Source organism: Miscanthus floridulus, chromosome 2 (genome assembly GCF_019320115.1).
Source record: "Miscanthus floridulus cultivar M001 chromosome 2, ASM1932011v1, whole genome shotgun sequence".
NCBI lineage: Eukaryota > Viridiplantae > Streptophyta > Magnoliopsida > Poales > Poaceae > Miscanthus > Miscanthus floridulus.
This window is the reverse complement of record NC_089581.1, coordinates 171,262,033-171,279,993: the sequence shown is the minus strand read 5'-3', so window position 1 is coordinate 171,279,993 and position 17,961 is coordinate 171,262,033. Positions and strand designations below refer to the sequence as shown.

The 17,961-nt window shown below is 45.2% G+C and overlaps 1 protein-coding gene and 1 long non-coding RNA gene across 5 annotated transcripts; one reads left to right on the top strand and one right to left on the bottom strand.

The window, feature by feature from the left end:
• Positions 1 to 1,677: 1,677 nt before the first annotated feature.
• Positions 1,678 to 5,274, bottom strand: LOC136540656 (uncharacterized). Of its 4 annotated transcripts, none has more exons than XR_010780006.1 (3): positions 4,899 to 5,274; positions 2,341 to 4,771; positions 1,678 to 2,059 (listed from the first exon to the last, which is right to left on the bottom strand). It is a non-coding gene; the product is annotated as an uncharacterized lncRNA (long non-coding RNA). The 4 variants fall into 4 exon arrangements; XR_010780007.1 differs by lacking the exon at positions 1,678 to 2,059 and having other exon boundaries at positions 2,084 to 4,323; positions 4,406 to 4,771; XR_010780008.1 differs by lacking the exon at positions 1,678 to 2,059 and having other exon boundaries at positions 2,084 to 4,301; positions 4,406 to 4,771.
• Positions 5,275 to 13,985: 8,711 nt separating this feature from the next.
• LOC136540655 (pheophorbide a oxygenase, chloroplastic-like) lies at positions 13,986 to 17,794 on the top strand. The gene is made up of 7 exons (XM_066532665.1): positions 13,986 to 14,781; positions 14,871 to 15,106; positions 15,195 to 15,321; positions 15,814 to 15,950; positions 16,095 to 16,254; positions 16,490 to 16,768; positions 17,328 to 17,794. Exons 1-7 carry the CDS (start codon positions 14,020 to 14,022, stop codon positions 17,580 to 17,582), a joined length of 1,956 nt encoding a protein of 651 aa, XP_066388762.1. The 5' UTR covers positions 13,986 to 14,019; the 3' UTR covers positions 17,583 to 17,794.
• Positions 17,795 to 17,961: the final 167 nt, after the last annotated feature.

The window sequence follows — 17,961 nt, the reverse complement described above, 5'->3', positions numbered from 1 at the left end:
GTCGCCGCCGCCACTTCGGTCGCGTGGGCGAGCAGCCATGAACGCCAAGAGGCCGCTGGAGGAGTTCGCGGCCACCGTGGTCCGTGTAGGACGTCACGGAGCTGGTGGAGAGGACGTCCAGGCCTGTGGAGCTTCTTGTCCTTGCCTGTGGAGCTGGTGGCTTGCCGGAGCTGTCGATCGCGTGCGCCGCCGCGTCCTGAGCGCCAAGAGCTGCCGGAGCTGTCCGTTCCTGAACGCAAGAGCAGTCGATTGCGTGTGCCGCCGAGCGAGACCGCGTCCTCCGCGCGCACCGACCTGCCGCCTCCGAGCGAGACCGTCGCGTCGAGACTGGCAAACCGCGGGCGAGCGCGCAGGCCGCCGGCGCGGATCCGCCACAGACGCTGGCGCACGTGACGGGCGAGAAGAAGGCGCACGTGAACAGCAGGGTTGCCAGGATGTGGGACGCCTCCCGCGCCGGACCCCGCCGCCGCGTCGAAGAAGTTCGCGAGCCTCGCCGCAGAGCTGCCGGCACGCCGCGGCAGCGCAGCCTCCAGGCGCACCAACGCGGCGCCAGCTAGGAGATTGTCGGTCGCCCGCGCGCCGCCGTCGATGGAGAGGACGCACACCTCTCCCGTGCTGGTGGCTGCCCGTGGGGGCCGGAGGCGGAGCGGCGGCGCTCGTCCGCGGCGGCTGTCGCTCGACAGCCGTCTTGGTCTGACGAGGAGCCATGGACTTAAGGTATGTACGCCTTCGTGTATGTATAGGTGCCTGACGGTGGGTCCTTGTGCGCGGCAGCCGTAGAAAATGGCATGAACGTGAAAGAGATGAAATTGTAATGGCAGATTTCCTAATAGACGAATTGTAATGGCATTTCTCAAAACTCGAAGAATTATAGGCCCCGTTCGCTTCGCTGAAAAAACAAGCTAAAATATTGTTCTGGCTAATTTGTTGTGAGAGAAAAATATTGTTCTGACTAAAAAGACAAGCCAAAAAATACGAATTATAAGACAAGCGAACAGGGCTATAATGGTCAAGATAAAAAAACTTCTTTTATCTGGTACTTTGCTTTTTTTCCTCTTCTTTTATCTAGTACTTTGCTTTTTTTACTACTCACTGACAAAAAAAAAAGAAAACAAGGTACCTCTTGCTTTTCAAGGAGGAACCTTTTTTAATAGTTGACCAAGTAAAATTCTAATATCTATGATACATAATAAGTTTATTAAGATAAACAAATGTTGATATTATTTTCTATAAATCTAGAACCTAAAAGTTCGATTTCTCAAATGTCCTGAGCAAGATGTGCGTTCTTTTCAGGGTAGATGGAGTAGTATAGCAAGGTTTTCGTGCAATTATGTGGCTAGTGGATTGTTTCATTTCTTTAGAGGACTCGGACCTGTTCACTTGGCTTATAAGCCGTATTTTTCAGTTAATAAATAATATTTTTCTTTCATAATAAATCAGTCAACAATACTTTTAGCTATAACTTATCAGCCAAAAGATCAGGTCAGAGGATGTTTTGTTACACATTTGAGAAACTATATTTGATTAGACATTAAGGCCCCGTTCGCTGGTCTGAACTTTGGCTGAAACTGGCTGAAAAACACTGTTCCGGCTGAATTGTTGTGAGAGAAAAATACTGTTCCGACTGAAAAAACAAGCCGAACAAGCCAAACTTTAAGACAAGCGAACGGGGCCTAAAGTTGCAACTGCCAAACTCAACTCATCGTGCCATTTACTACTACCTGGACGAACCAAAAGGCTGCTAAACAACAAGCCAATCACAACTCCTTTGTTTTGGTTTGGTCTCGGTACTGATCAGTAGCAGACAGTAGAAGCCTTCGTTTGAGTATGGCTTATCATAAATAATCGTAAATTTTCAATCGGAACAGTATTTTTCTCTCACACAAACTAGTCAGCAATACTCCTTCACAAACCAGCAACGATACGAACCAACCAACCGAACAAGCCGTAGGATGATAGGCGCGCTCCGCCGCACCCGTATGATTCCACGCACCTGTTTTTGCTTTTGGCATCGCGCAGAGGCATCAAAATTGAGTCGGCATGCATGTTTACACAGCACCTATATACACAGCTCAGAACAGAACATCTATATTAGGAATAATTGGTCAATATTTACACAGCATTCATGTTTTATCATACAGTTAGGAATAATTGGTCAATATTTAGACAGCTCAAGTCAAAACAGAACATGGTGGCCGAACAGAGAAGAAAAAACATCGCAATGCATAGCAATAAATGAACCCTATACAGATTAGGGAGATTGGTAGATTATCTAATTTAGGTGAGGATTACATGCTGAAATGAGCCATAGGGAAAGATCTTGATTAGAATGTTCTGAACCTTGAACTGGGACTGTAGGGAAAAGTTGCTATAAGAGCGGGCAGGTTTGTTTTCCATCAACCTTGGACCCTTCTCAAATGTCCACACATGGCAGTACACATCTTAAAGCAAGATCCTCGTCAGCTTTGCCCTTCCATTCGTTCCAATTCAGTTCACCCTCAACCATGTACATGCTCTGCTCAACAGAGCCTGTCAACAATCCTTTAGGAAAGGTTTCACTCGATTGAGCTCCATCCCTGTTTGAGTTTTTTGTTGGGCACTGTGAAGCCACACAAATACCTTTCTCCATAAGGATCAAACTCTTATGCCCTTCGTCATCCATCTCAGTTACCACCAGAAGGAAATACGGGTTATCAAAAGATTGTTTCATAAAGAATGAAAATGTAAATTTGAACTAACTGATATCATTTCACCAGACCTGATGTATCACTGTAAGTAAATTGGTCTTTTTGGAAGGAATCATAGCAAACTCTGGTCCTATGTAAAGCTGACGGCTGAAGTAAAACGAAAAAAATCCATAGCTAGTCCAAATATGTGGCCACAGTTATTATTAGAACAAAGAACGATAAAGAAAAAACTGATATTTGGGTTCTAAACTCTTGACTTCTTTTTCATGATAGGACATTAACTTTTTTTTGAGAAAAAATCTCTAAGATGGTGCAATGCCATATTGTATCATATGCATTGGTCACAAAGAAACTCCAAGCCCAAGGGATATTTCATGATAACCTCTTAAGTTCTATAATAGGTACATCCATTAGGGACCCACCGTAACCTAATTCTAGTTATAATGTGGTGTACAGTGTCACAAGTAAAATTAAAACAGAGTTCATGAGCACAATGGCATCCCTGTGTATCATAAGATTATTATGGAAAAAATACAGGGAAACTAAACCTAGCATAGGAAGACATGATGATGGATCGATGGAAGCAATCTTCTGAATGCCATTTGAAAGTCAGCACAAATCCCACATAAGTGCCTGAAGGACACATGTACTGGAATGAGAAAAGAAGATAGTAACGTGGTGTGGAAGCACTAATCACATATTCAACAGCACTACCATGCATTCATATGCTTGCTTGTTGGTAACAAAAAAAATTTGAAGGCAAATTGTTGGTAACAAAATGAAGAGGAAAGTAATAATGAGAAATTGGAGAGAGAATGCCTGATCCGCATTAGCACATTGTACTATTTTGCAGAGGAAACCTGAGCTAAAAATCATCACAAGTGCAGTATGTATATCTTCTCAATGTCCTAGAAGAGATAAAATATTTGTTTCTAATGCAATAACCTGAAGCGTACCCAATAACTATTTTCCTTGGTTTTCTTCCTTCCCTGATGGTGACTACAGAATCCTGTAAACTTTTAGGTAAACTTTGGCGAATCCAAAATCCATTCCGTGGTACTAACTGATTCAGTTCAACAGAACCATTATGCAGAAGACTAAATGCATATCATGATACACAACACAAAGACTGAAAGAAAGCAGCGAGGGGATCGGGACCTTATTGTAGATTCACACAAGCACACAGCGGCACAACAAGGAGGAGGTTTGGAGGCCATTTAACGCACTTGCAATGCATAAGATTAATGAACCTGGCAGTGAACTGATCACATGGTGTCAGCATGTCATTGGTAATACCTGTCCATTGTATGGATGAGAACTCTGTGAACATATGTGTATCCATGTCTGAGATTGCAAGCACCACATTAGGAAAACAGGCAACATGCAAGAAACAAACACAACACATGACCTCAGGCAGATGTATTTTTTGGAGAATACTGTGGACAGCCTACAACATGTCATATAAACTGGTGCAACTGTGATCAGTCTAATAACTGATAAAACCAAAATTGACAAACTTGGTAATATTTTTTGTAAGCAACCTTATCCAATAGCAGCGGTATGCTTGAAAGTTGGTGAAGGCAACGTAATTGTACAATTCCCTGATGCTATCCACTGAACCACAGGAGATATATAACTGAGAAATAATCACTGAGTCGATGAAATACAAAATAACAGTGGGAGCACAGAAAGGAAAGAAATGTTAAACCAAACCTCACCATGTCAATGCTCCTAATTCTGCTCGTAGAGGTAGAAGGTGTGATGAGTGCAGGACAGCGGTCACTGAATCACATGCTACAGACGAAAATGGGCCTCACCGAGGAGGAGGAAAGGCATCAAGGAACCACCTAAATAACCTGCAGTCGAGCAGGACCCAGGGCATCATCTTCATGAAACCATGGTACCCATAGCCTGAAAAAAAGGAATCACCTAAACACCACAAACGCTTAAGCTTAAGCCTGCATGAATCAAACTGGACTCATCATATAACTACAGCAAATGGTACGGTAACTTCCCTGCAAAGCGAATAGAACTGAGTATAGAGAAAATGAACTGGTACACCGAAGGGACATATCACCGAACACCTAGGATTCAAGAGCAGACAAAACTATGAAGTGTGAATATCGCCGAACACCTAGGATTCAAGAGCAGACAAAACTATGAAGTGTGAATATACATCGAGACCGAGATCGCGTAGGAGGGGACACGAACCTCAGCGTGAAGATGTCGGCGAGGTAGTCGAGGACGGCGGCGAGGCATTCGAGGACGGCGGCAAGGTAGTCGAGGACGACGGTGAGGCATTCGAGGACGGCGGCGAGGTAGTCGAGAGAACGGCGGTGAGGCATTCGAGGACGGCGTCGAGGTAGACTCGGCGGATCCCCATGCTTGCTGGAGGAGATGAGGATGAGGGCGGCATCTAGTCGTCGCTTCCGCACCGAGGCCCACCGCGCCCCCAAGCGCCTGCGTGTCGCCACCTATCCGTACTGCCCCGCGAGCGCAGCAGCCGGCAAGGACGGCCGACGCATCGGGCCACGTAGCCGCCGCCGAACCGGCAGCGCAGGCGCCGCGTGAAACAAAGAGGAGACGAAGCGGGGTGGATGCGGAGGCGATTTTTATTTTTATTTTTAACACTTTTTTAAACTAATTTCAAATCTATCGTCGTTTGATTTTTTTTTTCAAAACTAACACTTTTGGTCGCGCCTATTGCCATGACGCGGCAAAACGTTTGTGTCGCGCCATGTACAGTGGCGTGGCAAGAGAATGACGTGGCGATAACCGAGTCTGCTGACCGGTGACGTGGCAGAGTCTGCCGGTGGCGCAGCACTGCCGCGCTATAGCCCACGGCGTGACAGGACCTGGACGCAGACAGAAGATCGGCTGTTGTTGGTGAGGATCGGCAGCGACGCGATCATGGACCCCAGCTTCGCGTCGTAGCTGAACGACACCTGCAGCTCCGATCCCAACGCCTTCGCCTTCCTCAACCCCTCACCGGTGGGCTCCGAGCAGGTGCTCTAGTCCGACATGAGGTCACGTAGCACGATCGACTACTGCGTGTCCAATCAGGGTGGCTTCTTCGGTGATTTCGTGGCGGCGATGACCAAGCTCGGGAGGATCGGTGTCAAGACATCAGCCATCGGCGGCGAGATACGCCAGGACTGCCGGTTCCTGAATTAATTGCTAGTTAATCTCGCCGGCAGTGCTGCCGCGACGCATTGAAACGAATATGAAGCAAATAAATGAAATCCATGCACAGGTTGATAAGCTGCCACATAACATTTTTATTGGTTCGACATAACATAACTAACTAAGTATGTAAGTTTCGAACGATAATATTCGTTCGACCTAACAAATTAAGATCCAGGAGTGTAATGATCTCTTGGACGCCTCTACCTTTTCGGATTTATTGGCAACACATTGGAAGTGTAGCCAACGTCGGTGTGGTCGCGTTGCCGGTGCGTACGGCTCGTACCCTGCAAGTATATGATATGCACGATTACTTATAATCTTTATGATTGTTAGTTCATGGAGCCTACGTATTTAAAGAAACTACCTTTGTTACTACCTGTGAGACCCCTTGGGTATCAAGCGGAGCACCACCTAGCTGACACATGTCGATCTCGTCCTACGGCTAATCGTTCCACTAGTGATGCTGTCTGCAAAAGCCCGGGGGATCGTCGTCGTTGTCATCGTCGTCCTTGTTTGCAGGGTCCTTTCCAGCGCTATGATGTGGTGGTGTACGCACTGTGAAAGTGTCACCTGTCACCGGCTGAGAAGAGCCGGCTGGTGTCCTCAAAGAGCCTGAAGACGTGCCACCCGACCTTGCTGAGATTGTCGGTTCCACGCAAGGAGTGTCCATGCAGCTCAGCTTCTGAGCTAGCTTTCTGCAGCTCCGCTTCACCTTCTATATAAATAGACGTTAAAGTTGGTGTATTTCTCAAACGCATATACACTAAAGATATATTTTTGGAATGGATAAGTTTATGTTTACCTTCACAAAAGCCTCGAGAATGCCTGGCCCCTGCCCTCTAGACTCGTGAAGCCGAAACGCTGCTTCGTTGGACATCCTTGACAATTGTGTCACCTGGATATAGAAATGCGATTGGACAGTTTTATTACACATACTTAATACCAAATGGATAACAAATTGTACCATTCGAGTATCTTACCACGTATATTTGAAGCGGAGCTCTCTGTAGTTGTGTGTCGTCCCTAGTGGCAACGTCGTACACATCTTCGATCTCATCTTCCTCTGAGTCCTCGTCAATCGCCTCCTCAGTGTACGGGGGCTTGATATGTGTCCTCGTAGACATGTGAAGCCACCGCAGGTACTCGTCGAAGGTGTGCTAGTCGTGTGGGGGACCCGCATAGACCGGCTGCCGTTCCCTGTTCTGCCACAAGTATATGTACACGTTGTGTGTCACGCGCCAATCCTTGGTCTTATACCTCTTCCTGCGATCATACCTGCAACAAAACGATGTTAGTTGTACCACACACACCTCTGAATTATAGCTTTGTTATTAATCGATAACGCACCCATGCAATTCTTGGTTGGTGGAGTAAAGCGGTGGTGGGTAGCCTGTCATTCTTCTAAACTGCCTACAAACCCTGATGGACAAGTGAATCTCGACCACGTAGAAGAAAATAATAGGGACGTTGTAGCGATAATCGTCTGACTCATCCCTAGTGATAGGACTCAAATAGTACTCGAGCTCCAGAGCATCCTAAGGACATCAATGTACCTGAACATTTTGTAATTGAGTTAGATTATGATATAGTGTACATCGAACAAGACACATGTATGATAGTAAAGAGAACGTAACCTAGTGCTGTGTCAGGACATCGAGACTGTCCGTGTACTTCCTGTACTTGCGCATCGCATTCTCTCTAACTAACTCTGCTTTCCGTCTAGATATACAGCTGTAGGGAGTGTATCCTACCCGTTCCATTGTTGCATTGAACACGATAATGAATAAGCCATTAATAATTTCATCATATGTAACTGCCTCGAAGAATATAGTGAATCGAAGTACTTATCGATAAACCAGTATTAAGGGGCTCCCAATAGACCATCGTTCCCAACACCAAACCTGAAGTAGGTAGGAGCAACCCTCAAGATTCGCATACCCTGAGGTGCGACGGCAGACAACGCACAACTATCGATACGTCCATGCCAGGACTGCGCTGCCCCAGCTGTATGCCACTATGTTCTTCCACAGCTGGCGTTGTATGTCAAGAAAGATTCAGCTGATGGTGTTGCCCGAGGCGTCTGGTAATAGGAAAGCACCAAGAAAGTGCCAGAGTCACACTCTAGCAAACCTATCGATCTGAGCCTCATCAGCCTATGGACCCAAGTAATCAAAGCACTCTATGATCTAGGACGACGAAACACCAGAATTTTTTCTGAAATTCACTAAAAAATGAGACCAAATGGCTGCAGGAAAGCAATGCAAGTATTAAATATGCTTGAATTGCTCACTTATTTTTCTTCGAAACCCCGTTGTCCGGTGAAAAAAAGCCAGTAAACTGAGTCACTAGCTCCCTCCAGTGATCATTGTCAACTATACCTGTCACTGAAAGTCTCCCCAACCGAAGGCCAAAGATAGCCTTCACATCCTGCATGGTCAAGATCATCTCGCCGCAAGATAGGTGGAACGTGTGGGTCTCAGGTCTCCACCTGTTATAAGAATAGAACGACTGTTAGTTGCCTCAAATTTGTTATAAGAATGTTTACGTATAAAGAAGGCACCCGCACCTGTCTACAGCTGCAGTAAGTAGTGCTGAGTCAAGGGGCGGAAGACCGTAGTTGACAACACAAACAAGCTCAAGGAAGCTGTCACGCCATATGTACGGCGCGTAACGCTCGTCCCACTGGTGCGCCCTGGTGTGCGTGCGGAGCCTCAAAGAAAACAAGGCCACCTCTGCGTCGGTGTCACTCAAGATGTGTGCTCAGTGCTGGTCGTCGTATTCTACCTCAAGAAGGGGATACAACGGGTGCTGCGTGGGAGGAGCATCCTGTTATAAATTGATAAACAAAGGGTTAGAGTATTCAAATTAACAATATTCAAATTAACATTATGTAGCATTGCAAAATTTGAACTACTTATTATGCAATACGAACACAATATGAAAGCACATGTATATATTCAAAGTAATATTAACAGACATACTGAACAACTTCACTAGGAAATTAAGCATTTGACGAAACTTTATCAAGTCATTCAAATCACCATATAACGCACTACTAAGTACCGACACTTGAAAACTAGTATCTATACTGACAACCTTTACTACTATAAACTAACTAAATAATAAATACCTAATCAATCACTAAACCCAAAATTCTAACTAACAGTAACATAAACCCTAACTACCTAACCAAACATTAAGTATACTACAACACACAACCTAAACCCTAAAAACTACCTACCTAAATAAACAAATTCACTAACCTAACTATTCTAAAATCACTAACCCTAACTAAAACAATAATCATAATAACATGAAATCGAGAGAGGGAGCTACCTTACCTTGATATGAGCGGGCGGGCGGCGGCCGTGACGCGCCGATGTTCGTGGCGCGGCTGACGCGGGCGCTGCGCGACGGGAGTGGGCGGGCGCGGAGGTCGAGTGCGGGCGCGGTCGGGGCGGCCGTCAAGGCGGCGGGCGCTGCCGGCGGGGCGCGGCGCGGCGGCGGGAGAGCGGGCGTTGCGCGATGTGCGGGCGGGCGGGCGAGCAGGGGCGGCGATGGGTAGGCAAACAGAGGGAGGGCGACGGCTCGCGGACGATATTTACCTAGGCCTACCGCGCCGTGGGCTATGTCGCGTCAGTGCCGCGCCGAGATTGGTGGCATGATAGACCTTGCCACATCATCGGTCAGCAGACCCGGTCGTCGTCACGTCATCCTCCTGCCGCGCCACCATGTATGATGCGGCATAGGTGTTTCGCCACGCTATGGTAATAGGGGCGGCCAAAAGTGTTAGTTTTGAAGAAAAAAATCAAACATTGTTAGATTTGAAATTAATTTAAAAAAGTGTTTAAAAAATCGCGGAGGCAGCGAGGCGCGATGCGCAGGGGTTTTTTATATATCGGAGATGAGGCAGCCACGGTACTGGGGCGCTCGAAGCACGCGGCTCGTTTCGATTGGTATAGGACGCTGGAGGCACGTGAGCCGGAGGAGGTAGTAATGCGCTTTGGCAGGACGTTTTCTTTTTTTCTTCTGATGAGGGAGAGGGACGCGTGGACAGGCGGAGAGGCTGCGTTTTCATTACGCGTCGAGGGACTAAAAGACTACTTTGCCAGGGCATGACTTGGATTCTACACGTCTACCCACCAAAGCGTGTGTTTTAGCTCATGACCAAACATTGACCCTTTGCAGATTAGCCGCGTCAGTTTCTTACTTAGGCTGTCATTTGATTTTCTACCACAACTACCGAACTAAAGTTTGCCACACTTCTAGCCCACCAGTGATTGCTCCATTTCTTTGCCAAATCATGCCTACGGTAGAGCAAAAAAAAAAAATGTTAACCTAGTAAAGATTGGCAAAAATGCGGCAATACGTAGTCTTTATCCAAACACACCAAGTCACGACGCCACACCTTAGTCTGCTTGGATTTTGCACGTCTACCGAAATTAGGACAAAAAACATCACATAAACCGACAAGTGAGAAAAAAGTAAAAGAAACTACCAACCATTGAATCAGTGCTAACAAGGCCCATTGGCAACCTAGTTCAAACAAACCAATCGTAAGTACATACAGGGGGTGATTGGTTACACGCAGGAGGCCATCCTGAGCCTCATCCCAGCACCGCTCGGTGCACTTGGCCGTGTTTGGATGTCTGTCTCGCATCCTTTCTCTGATCCGTCTCATTCATCTTCACCCCTCCGTCCCGTATGGATCCGTCTTCTCAATTTCCACTTTCCTCGCGATGTAGGACGACGCAATGCACCCATGATACAGAGGCCCATGTGTCATACACTCAAAACTTCCATCCATGCATGCAACCAAACAAGATTTTATCTCGTACTGGACCAACAACAAAGATAACCAAACATGACTAGGTGTACGGTTTGAACATGCATCTCACCATCATGGACCGGATCTCCATCCCGGCTCCCCATCACCGAAGCAACCAATCACCCCCATAGTGTGCCGAGCAGTCAGGGCCGTCCGGTAAAATATATAGGCCTTGTGCAAATTCTCATTTAGGCCCCAAATATAAATACTAAATAAATAAATAACAACAACAATAGTTATTATTCATTGTATTATTCTGCTTGTATGATCTATTGATAGCCCTGTTCGACAATCAAATCAGCATCCATAATCCTTTCTTTCCCTTTATTTCTATGCTTTACATAGATATAGACACATAGTCGTATTTTCAAACCCAACTTTAGAAAACAAATCTTAAAATATTGGTGCAATAGAAAAGAACAAAATTAACACGGTTAGAAATCCAAAAAGAACAGTTCTAGCCTTCTAGGCATATGCCAGTTGGAATAGTATGTTGATCCGGTTAGTATTTAGTATACTGGCTGCTCCGATGCAACAAGAAGCAGCTTCCACGGTCACAGTGCAAACATGTTTACAATACAAATTTATCTCAATTAGTAAATTGAAGCAAAATAGGAGTAAAGAATTATGCCCTTCAAAGAGAGAAGGAAACATGGGGGAATTCATAGTATAGCACGATTTTTAGGCGAAAATCAAGATTAATCTTGTTATTTTTAGGCGAAATTTCAGTCAATGTAGTACTAGTACACTAAAACTCTTGTTATTTTTTCCCATTATCCATATTTTGTGAAGGGAAGGATCCTTCTTTGCCGAATCTCTTGGATCAACTTGAATTTCGAATACCCATCTACCTCAGATCTACTTTCACATGTTGCCGTGGTAAACAATTCCTCTCCTCCCTCTCTCTCATAGGCTGAGATCACAGAGAAATTCTTTTGCTTGCCAGATTTGTTGAAAGTGGACTGTATCATATCTAAATGCAGATTTGTAAATCTGAGGGAGTGAATGTCACTGTTCCTCAGTTAAAGCATGTAATTGATATTTTCCTAGGTGACATTAGGAGGACGGTGATGCTTCTGCAGTTTTGGTACCAAGGAAGTCATCAATTCGCAGGTTTGATGATTTATACTAGGAAAATTTATCCATTTTTTAGTTGTACGTGTTGAACTGGCTCATTGTTCACTTCTTTTAGACCTGTCAGTATGTAAAACTTACTATGCTTCTTTCTCATTGTATTTGCTTCTGCAATTAGTTTGTGAACCCTTGTTAAACTATGTTTAAATGATCCTTCAATAAGGCAAAGCTAGTGTCCAATACATTATTATGAAGTTAAAGATGCCGGTTGTTTATGGGTATTGAGCTCAATAAGTCCCCTAATCCAAAATGCATGTGACCATACAAAATTCACGTACTTTTGGCAGCACATACATGCAAAGGCACCTGAACGACCATGCACGACGACTAATACATGTACCACACGGACGGATTAGTGGTGGTGGTGGGGTGTGTGTGCCCTTCCGCCGTTGATCCCATGGAACCCCTAGAGCATCTCTAATATTTTTTTTCATGGCTGTTTTTAGAGGAGAGGCTAGAGATTGAAGATGAACTTTAAGCTTCCTTGAACTTTCATCCTGGCATTGGAGCAGCATGGACCAGTCCTGGTGCCCCGCCGAGGGCGTTGGCCAAACCACCCCAGACGCCACCATGCTAAAAACTACCAACGTGGGGGCTGCGAGAACACGCATTTTCAGGGACGACTTTTTAACTTAATCTGATGTGATGCTATGTATGTACATTTATAAGAAAGGAGTCGGTCTGCATCCTACGAGATATTCAGCTTTCGGTTGGCTGGTTCGTGAAGAAGTACTGTTGGCTGGTTTGTGTGAGAGAAAAATACTGTTCTGGCTGGAAATTTACGACCGTTTATGATAAGTCACAGCCAGAAGTACTACTGACTGGTTTGTGTGAGAGAAAAATACTATTCCGACTAAAAATTTACAATCATTTACGATAAGTCACAGCTAAACGAACAGACTGACTGATTCTCGCTATTTGAGTTTGGCGCAGGCCCGTCCCGGCGCATGTGTAACCTGTGCGTCCGCAGAGGGCGCCCAAAATGTTTAGGGCCCTGAAGATTAGTCTATATATCAATCAGCATTAGTAATGTTAGTCCATACAGGAGAAAAAGAGTAGTACTAGTTATCCATATTCAAATCATTTGTTTTTTCTCTTGCCGCTTGCAAATCGTAAACTATCTTTCATAATGGGACTGATTCTCTGAGTCTCTAGATTAATCCTGATTTACGCCTAAAAATCATGCTGTACTATGAATTCCCTCGTGTTTCCTTCTCTCTTTGAAGGGCGTAAATCTTTACTCCTATTTTGCTTCAATTTATTGATTGAGATAAATTTGTATTCTAAACATGTTAGCACTGTGACTGTGACTGGAAGCTGCTGCTTGTTGGATCGGAGCAGCCAGTATACTAAGTACTAACCAGATCAATATACTATTCCAACTGGCATATGCCTAGACGGCTAGAACTGTTCTTCTTGAATTTCTAACCGTGTTAATTTTGTTCTTTTCTATTGCACCAATATTTTAAGATTTGTTTTCTAAAAGTTGGGTTTGAAAATATGACTATGTCTATGTAAAGCATAGAAATAAATGGAAAAAAGGGAATATGGATGCTGATTTGATTGTAGAAAGGGGCTATTAATAGATCATACAAGCAGAATAATACAATGCATAATAACTATCGTTATTGTTATTTATTTATTTAGTATTTATATTTCATGCCTAAATGAGAATTTGCACAGGCCTATATATTTTATGGGACGGCCCTGACTGCTCGGCACACTGCAGACTATATAGACTGCAGTGTACCCAGCGGTTGAGGCGCAAGTACAAAAGGTATTTGGATTGCAACTTTGAATCTACTTTATTTATATAGACTAAAATTCAATCGGTTAGCCAATATAAAGAAGCTATGTTTTGATTGTGGCATGGGTTGGTCATAGAAAAATAGATATAAGAGTATTCCTTGGTCATTTTTTTGTATAATGGCAGTGATGAGTAATTTAATATATTCTACGGTTAATGTGGATACTTTTGTTTTGCTGGACAAATACTAAAATAGTAGATAGCATTGCTAAACAAATTCGAATTTGATTTGTTCAGTTTTGTAGCAACCCTGCAAAGTGCGAAGTGTTCCGCCACGGTCCACGGGTGGGTTCTTGTCGTTCTCACCGCCGGTCGGGGGCGGCTCCGCGGCTGGCTGGCCCAATGCAAGCTCCACCACACAAACGCCGCAAAGCGCCATGCGTGCTCGTGCACACTTGTTCTCCGTCCCCGCCTTTCCTCCGTTCCCTGCCGTCACGCAACCACACTGCGCTCCCCGTGTGTACACTGCACAGTGTGCTCTCTCTGGCCGGATCAGTAGTTCTTCCCTCGCGTTCACTCCCCAGCGTGGGAGAATCCCGGAATTTTCTTGGTCTGCCCACTTGTTTTTTTTCCGCCAAAAACAGGTTTCTCCCCGTTGCCGTGCCAGAACTCTGTTCTTGCCCAGTCTAGAAGCTCTCTGCACTGCTTCCAATTCCAACCACCGACTGCGGCCGCGGACGAAGCATATAATCGGCGCGGGCCGCGCGGCGAAGATCTCCAGCGCGAAAGCCAAAACCTCTGCGCTTCACTTCGACACGTGCGGCGACAAAATGCGCGCGACGACCCCAGCCCTCTTGCTCCTGGTGGCGCCGCGGCTCCCCTCGCTCGCCGCGCCGGCGGCTGGAGGCCGCGTCTATGTGGGCCGTCGTCCTCGGATCCGCCTACGCGTGGCTGCGCCGACGTCCGTCCCAGGGGAGGCGGCGGAGCAGGCGGAGCCGAGCACGTCGGCGCCCGAGTCCGGCGAGAAGTTCTCGTGGAGGGATCACTGGTACCCAGTCTCCCTCGTCGAGGACCTCGACCCCAGCCGCCCCACCCCGTTCCAGCTCCTCAACCGCGACCTCGTCATCTGGAAGGAACCCAAGTCCGGCGAGTGGGTCGCGCTCGACGACCGCTGCCCCCACCGCCTTGCCCCGCTCTCGGTACGGTGACCCGCATCCCTTCCTCGCCTCATCCGTGTCCTACCGGATCTCTTCCTCGTTTCGGCTAATTTTGGTCTGAGCCTGTGCAGGAGGGCAGGATCGATGAGACGGGGTGCTTGCAGTGCTCGTATCACGGATGGTCATTCGACGGCTCCGGCGCCTGCACCAGGATCCCCCAGGCCATGCCTGAGGGTCTTGAGGCCCGGGGGGTGCGTTCGCCGAAGGCGTGCGCGATCAAGTTCCCCACCCTCGTCTCCCAGGGCTTGCTGTTCGTGTGGCCTGATGAGAATGGGTGGGAGAAAGCCACTGCCACCAAGCCTCCAATGTTCGTAGAGTCAGGGTTTGGACTGCGGCTAATTGGTTGAATTCGGCTGTGCTTTCCGGCGACTGAATTCGATCTTGTTTGGTTTCAGGTTGCCGAAAGAGTTTGACGACCCGGCCTTCTCCACGGTGACAATCCAGAGGGACTTGTTCTATGGTTATGATACGTTGATGGAGAACGTCTCTGATCCGTCCCATATAGAATTTGCTCACCACAAGGTAGCTACTTAGTAAAGGGACAAAACTTAGTTGCTTGCCACACTCACCATGATAGTATTTTGCAGTTGAAAGTTTGTGATTCGAGGAAAGATGTTTTGTTGTAATCAATTTTGGTTACTTTGCCCAAAAATCACCACCTCAATGCTGTTTAAGTATATGAAATTCCTCAGAAATGACTTATAATGATAAAAAGTGCAGAATGGTTTGCGTCTGGCCTCTTATCTTTTTCCGATTGCCAGTGTGCAAGTTTAACTGACTGTTACACCTTAACTGTGGATATACCCAATATATTTTATTGCATCATAGTTTTATTCTCTTTACGTATGATACTTGCTTATTCTGAATGGACAATAAATGACTGGCTGACTTAATTGTGCTATCTATGTGGCATGAACTTGTGCCAGTGGCATAGACAAACAAAATGCTTTGTTCTCTTGAGATACATGGTTTCAGCAAATCCGCTCATGTTTCAGAGCTTTACTCCTCTCGCAGGTTACTGGACGAAGAGATAGAGCCAGGCCTTTGACATTCAAGATGGAGTCAAGTGGTGCCTGGGGTTACTCAGGGGCAAATTCTGGTAATCCTCGCATTACTGCAACTTTTGAGGCCCCTTGCTATGCATTAAACAAGTAAGTTTCACAAAAGTACCTGGTCATCTTTCCTCTTGTTTTATTGTATTACTTGTCTTTCAGTGTGGTGGAGTGGTTCTTATTTATCGCTTCAGCAATCTAGTCGTTATACGGCTCTGAACTTTTGTTAACTGGTTTGTACAGAATAGAGATAGACACAAAGTTACCCATTTTTGGAGACCAGAAATGGGTCATATGGATTTGCTCTTTCAACATTCCAATGGCCCCAGGGAAGACTCGTTCTATTGTCTGTAGCGCTCGAAACTTTTTCCAGTTTACAATGCCAGGAAAAGCATGGTGGCAGGTACATGCTTGTTTAGTGATTCCTTTACTTAACCTTTGTTTTCCTATTTGTTTTGTCAATGAATCTTATAACTGCTAAAATGAACTTGTTCTCATATTTTTGTGGGGAAACAAGGCGAAGGTACCTAGTCCCTACTGTATGCATATATTATTGGCGGAGTTTATTACTTGATCATATTTGAATTTATATGTGTACAGTCAAATGCTGATACCTTCTTTCTCTCTTTGTGGTGTAGCTTGTCCCTCGATGGTATGAACATTGGACTTCAAATTTGGTCTATGATGGTGATATGATTGTTCTTCAAGGCCAGGAAAAGATTTTCCTAGCTGCAACCAAGGAGTCTTCTACAGATGTTAATCAGCAGTACACAAAGATCACATTCACACCCACACAGGCTGATCGATTTGTTTTAGCATTCCGGGCATGGCTAAGGAAATTTGGCAATAGCCAGCCTGAGTGGTTTGGAAATCCTAGCCAGGAAGCATTGCCTTCCACCGTCTTTTCAAAGCGCGAGGTAAAAGCTATCTGGGCCACCAAAGAATCTCAGTATAATCTTTGCTTCAGACTTAAAATGTTCGAATATCGCAATAATTTTTTGGTGACCAAGGATCTGTTTTGCCTACATCCTTAATGCTCTATGCATTGATAACTGATTGCAGTTATCTTTTTTACTCGTTTTTCCCCTTTCTGTGCAGAATGTGTTATCATGTCTTCATTGTTGGCACACTTTGTTTCTATAACACACAAATTTATGTTGTACATTATCAGTTGTCATATGAGCTAATGTATTAACAGCAATCTGCGTAAGTGCTTAGTATCACAAAGGGCCAAATTCAGTGAAACATTTGGAAAGATAGTAGCGTCGAACCACTCTTACTGCTAGACATTTGAGAATAGTTGCTTAACTGACAGCAAAAGTTCACCTTCTACTGACTGAATCTGGAAACAGTATCATCTACTTGAAGTAGACACACGTAAACTTTCGTCAGCTGTGTTTCGCGTTCCAGTAACTCTTATATTCTTTCGCGTTCCAGTAACTCTTATATTCTTATGATTGACTTTGTGTTATGCAGATGCTAGACAGATACGAGCAACACACATTGAAATGCTCGTCTTGCAAAGGAGCATATCATGCATTCCAGACTCTGCAGAAGGTATTCATGGGAGCGACAGTAGTGGGCAGTGCTACCGCCGGGATTCCTGCAGATGTTCAGCTCAGACTATTGATCGGTGCAGCTGCTTTGATTAGTGCCGCTGTAGCATATGCATTCCATGAGCTCCAGAAGAATTTTGTATTCGTGGATTACGTGCATGCTGACATTGATTGAAAACTTTGTGAGGATATGTTGTGTCGACATCGCACGCTCGTGTCTGTAGTCTAGGGCTCTTGGCGCGTAGCTAGGGAAAGTAACTTTTTTGCCGGATATATAGCTCACATATGTGTATATAATAGTAGGCACTCAACTGTATCCAATGTAACGCGGAAATATAATTTTGTATGTTATTGTATTATATATTGGATTAAAAATGTCTCCAAATCCTTTAGCATGTAAAATCTACGTGGGAGCATACTTTTTTTTCCTCAACACAACGAATTTCACATCATTGTGTTAAATGTTAAAAAAACATCGGGTTATATGCCGATTTCATGGTTAGGTTTGGTATCTTAAAACGTACTAACACACACAAACTACTAACAACGGTGAT

Bases quoted from the DNA above. Each gene is read 5' to 3' on its own strand.
- LOC136540655 (XM_066532665.1), top strand. From the start codon at position 14,020: ATGCGTGCTCGTGCACACTTGTTCTCCGTCCCCGCCTTTCCTCCGTTC. The intron at 14,782-14,870 runs GTACGGTGACCC...GAGCCTGTGCAG, and splicing joins ACCGCCTTGCCCCGCTCTCG to GAGGGCAGGATCGATGAGAC. The intron at 15,322-15,813 runs GTAGCTACTTAG...CTCCTCTCGCAG, and splicing joins TAGAATTTGCTCACCACAAG to GTTACTGGACGAAGAGATAG.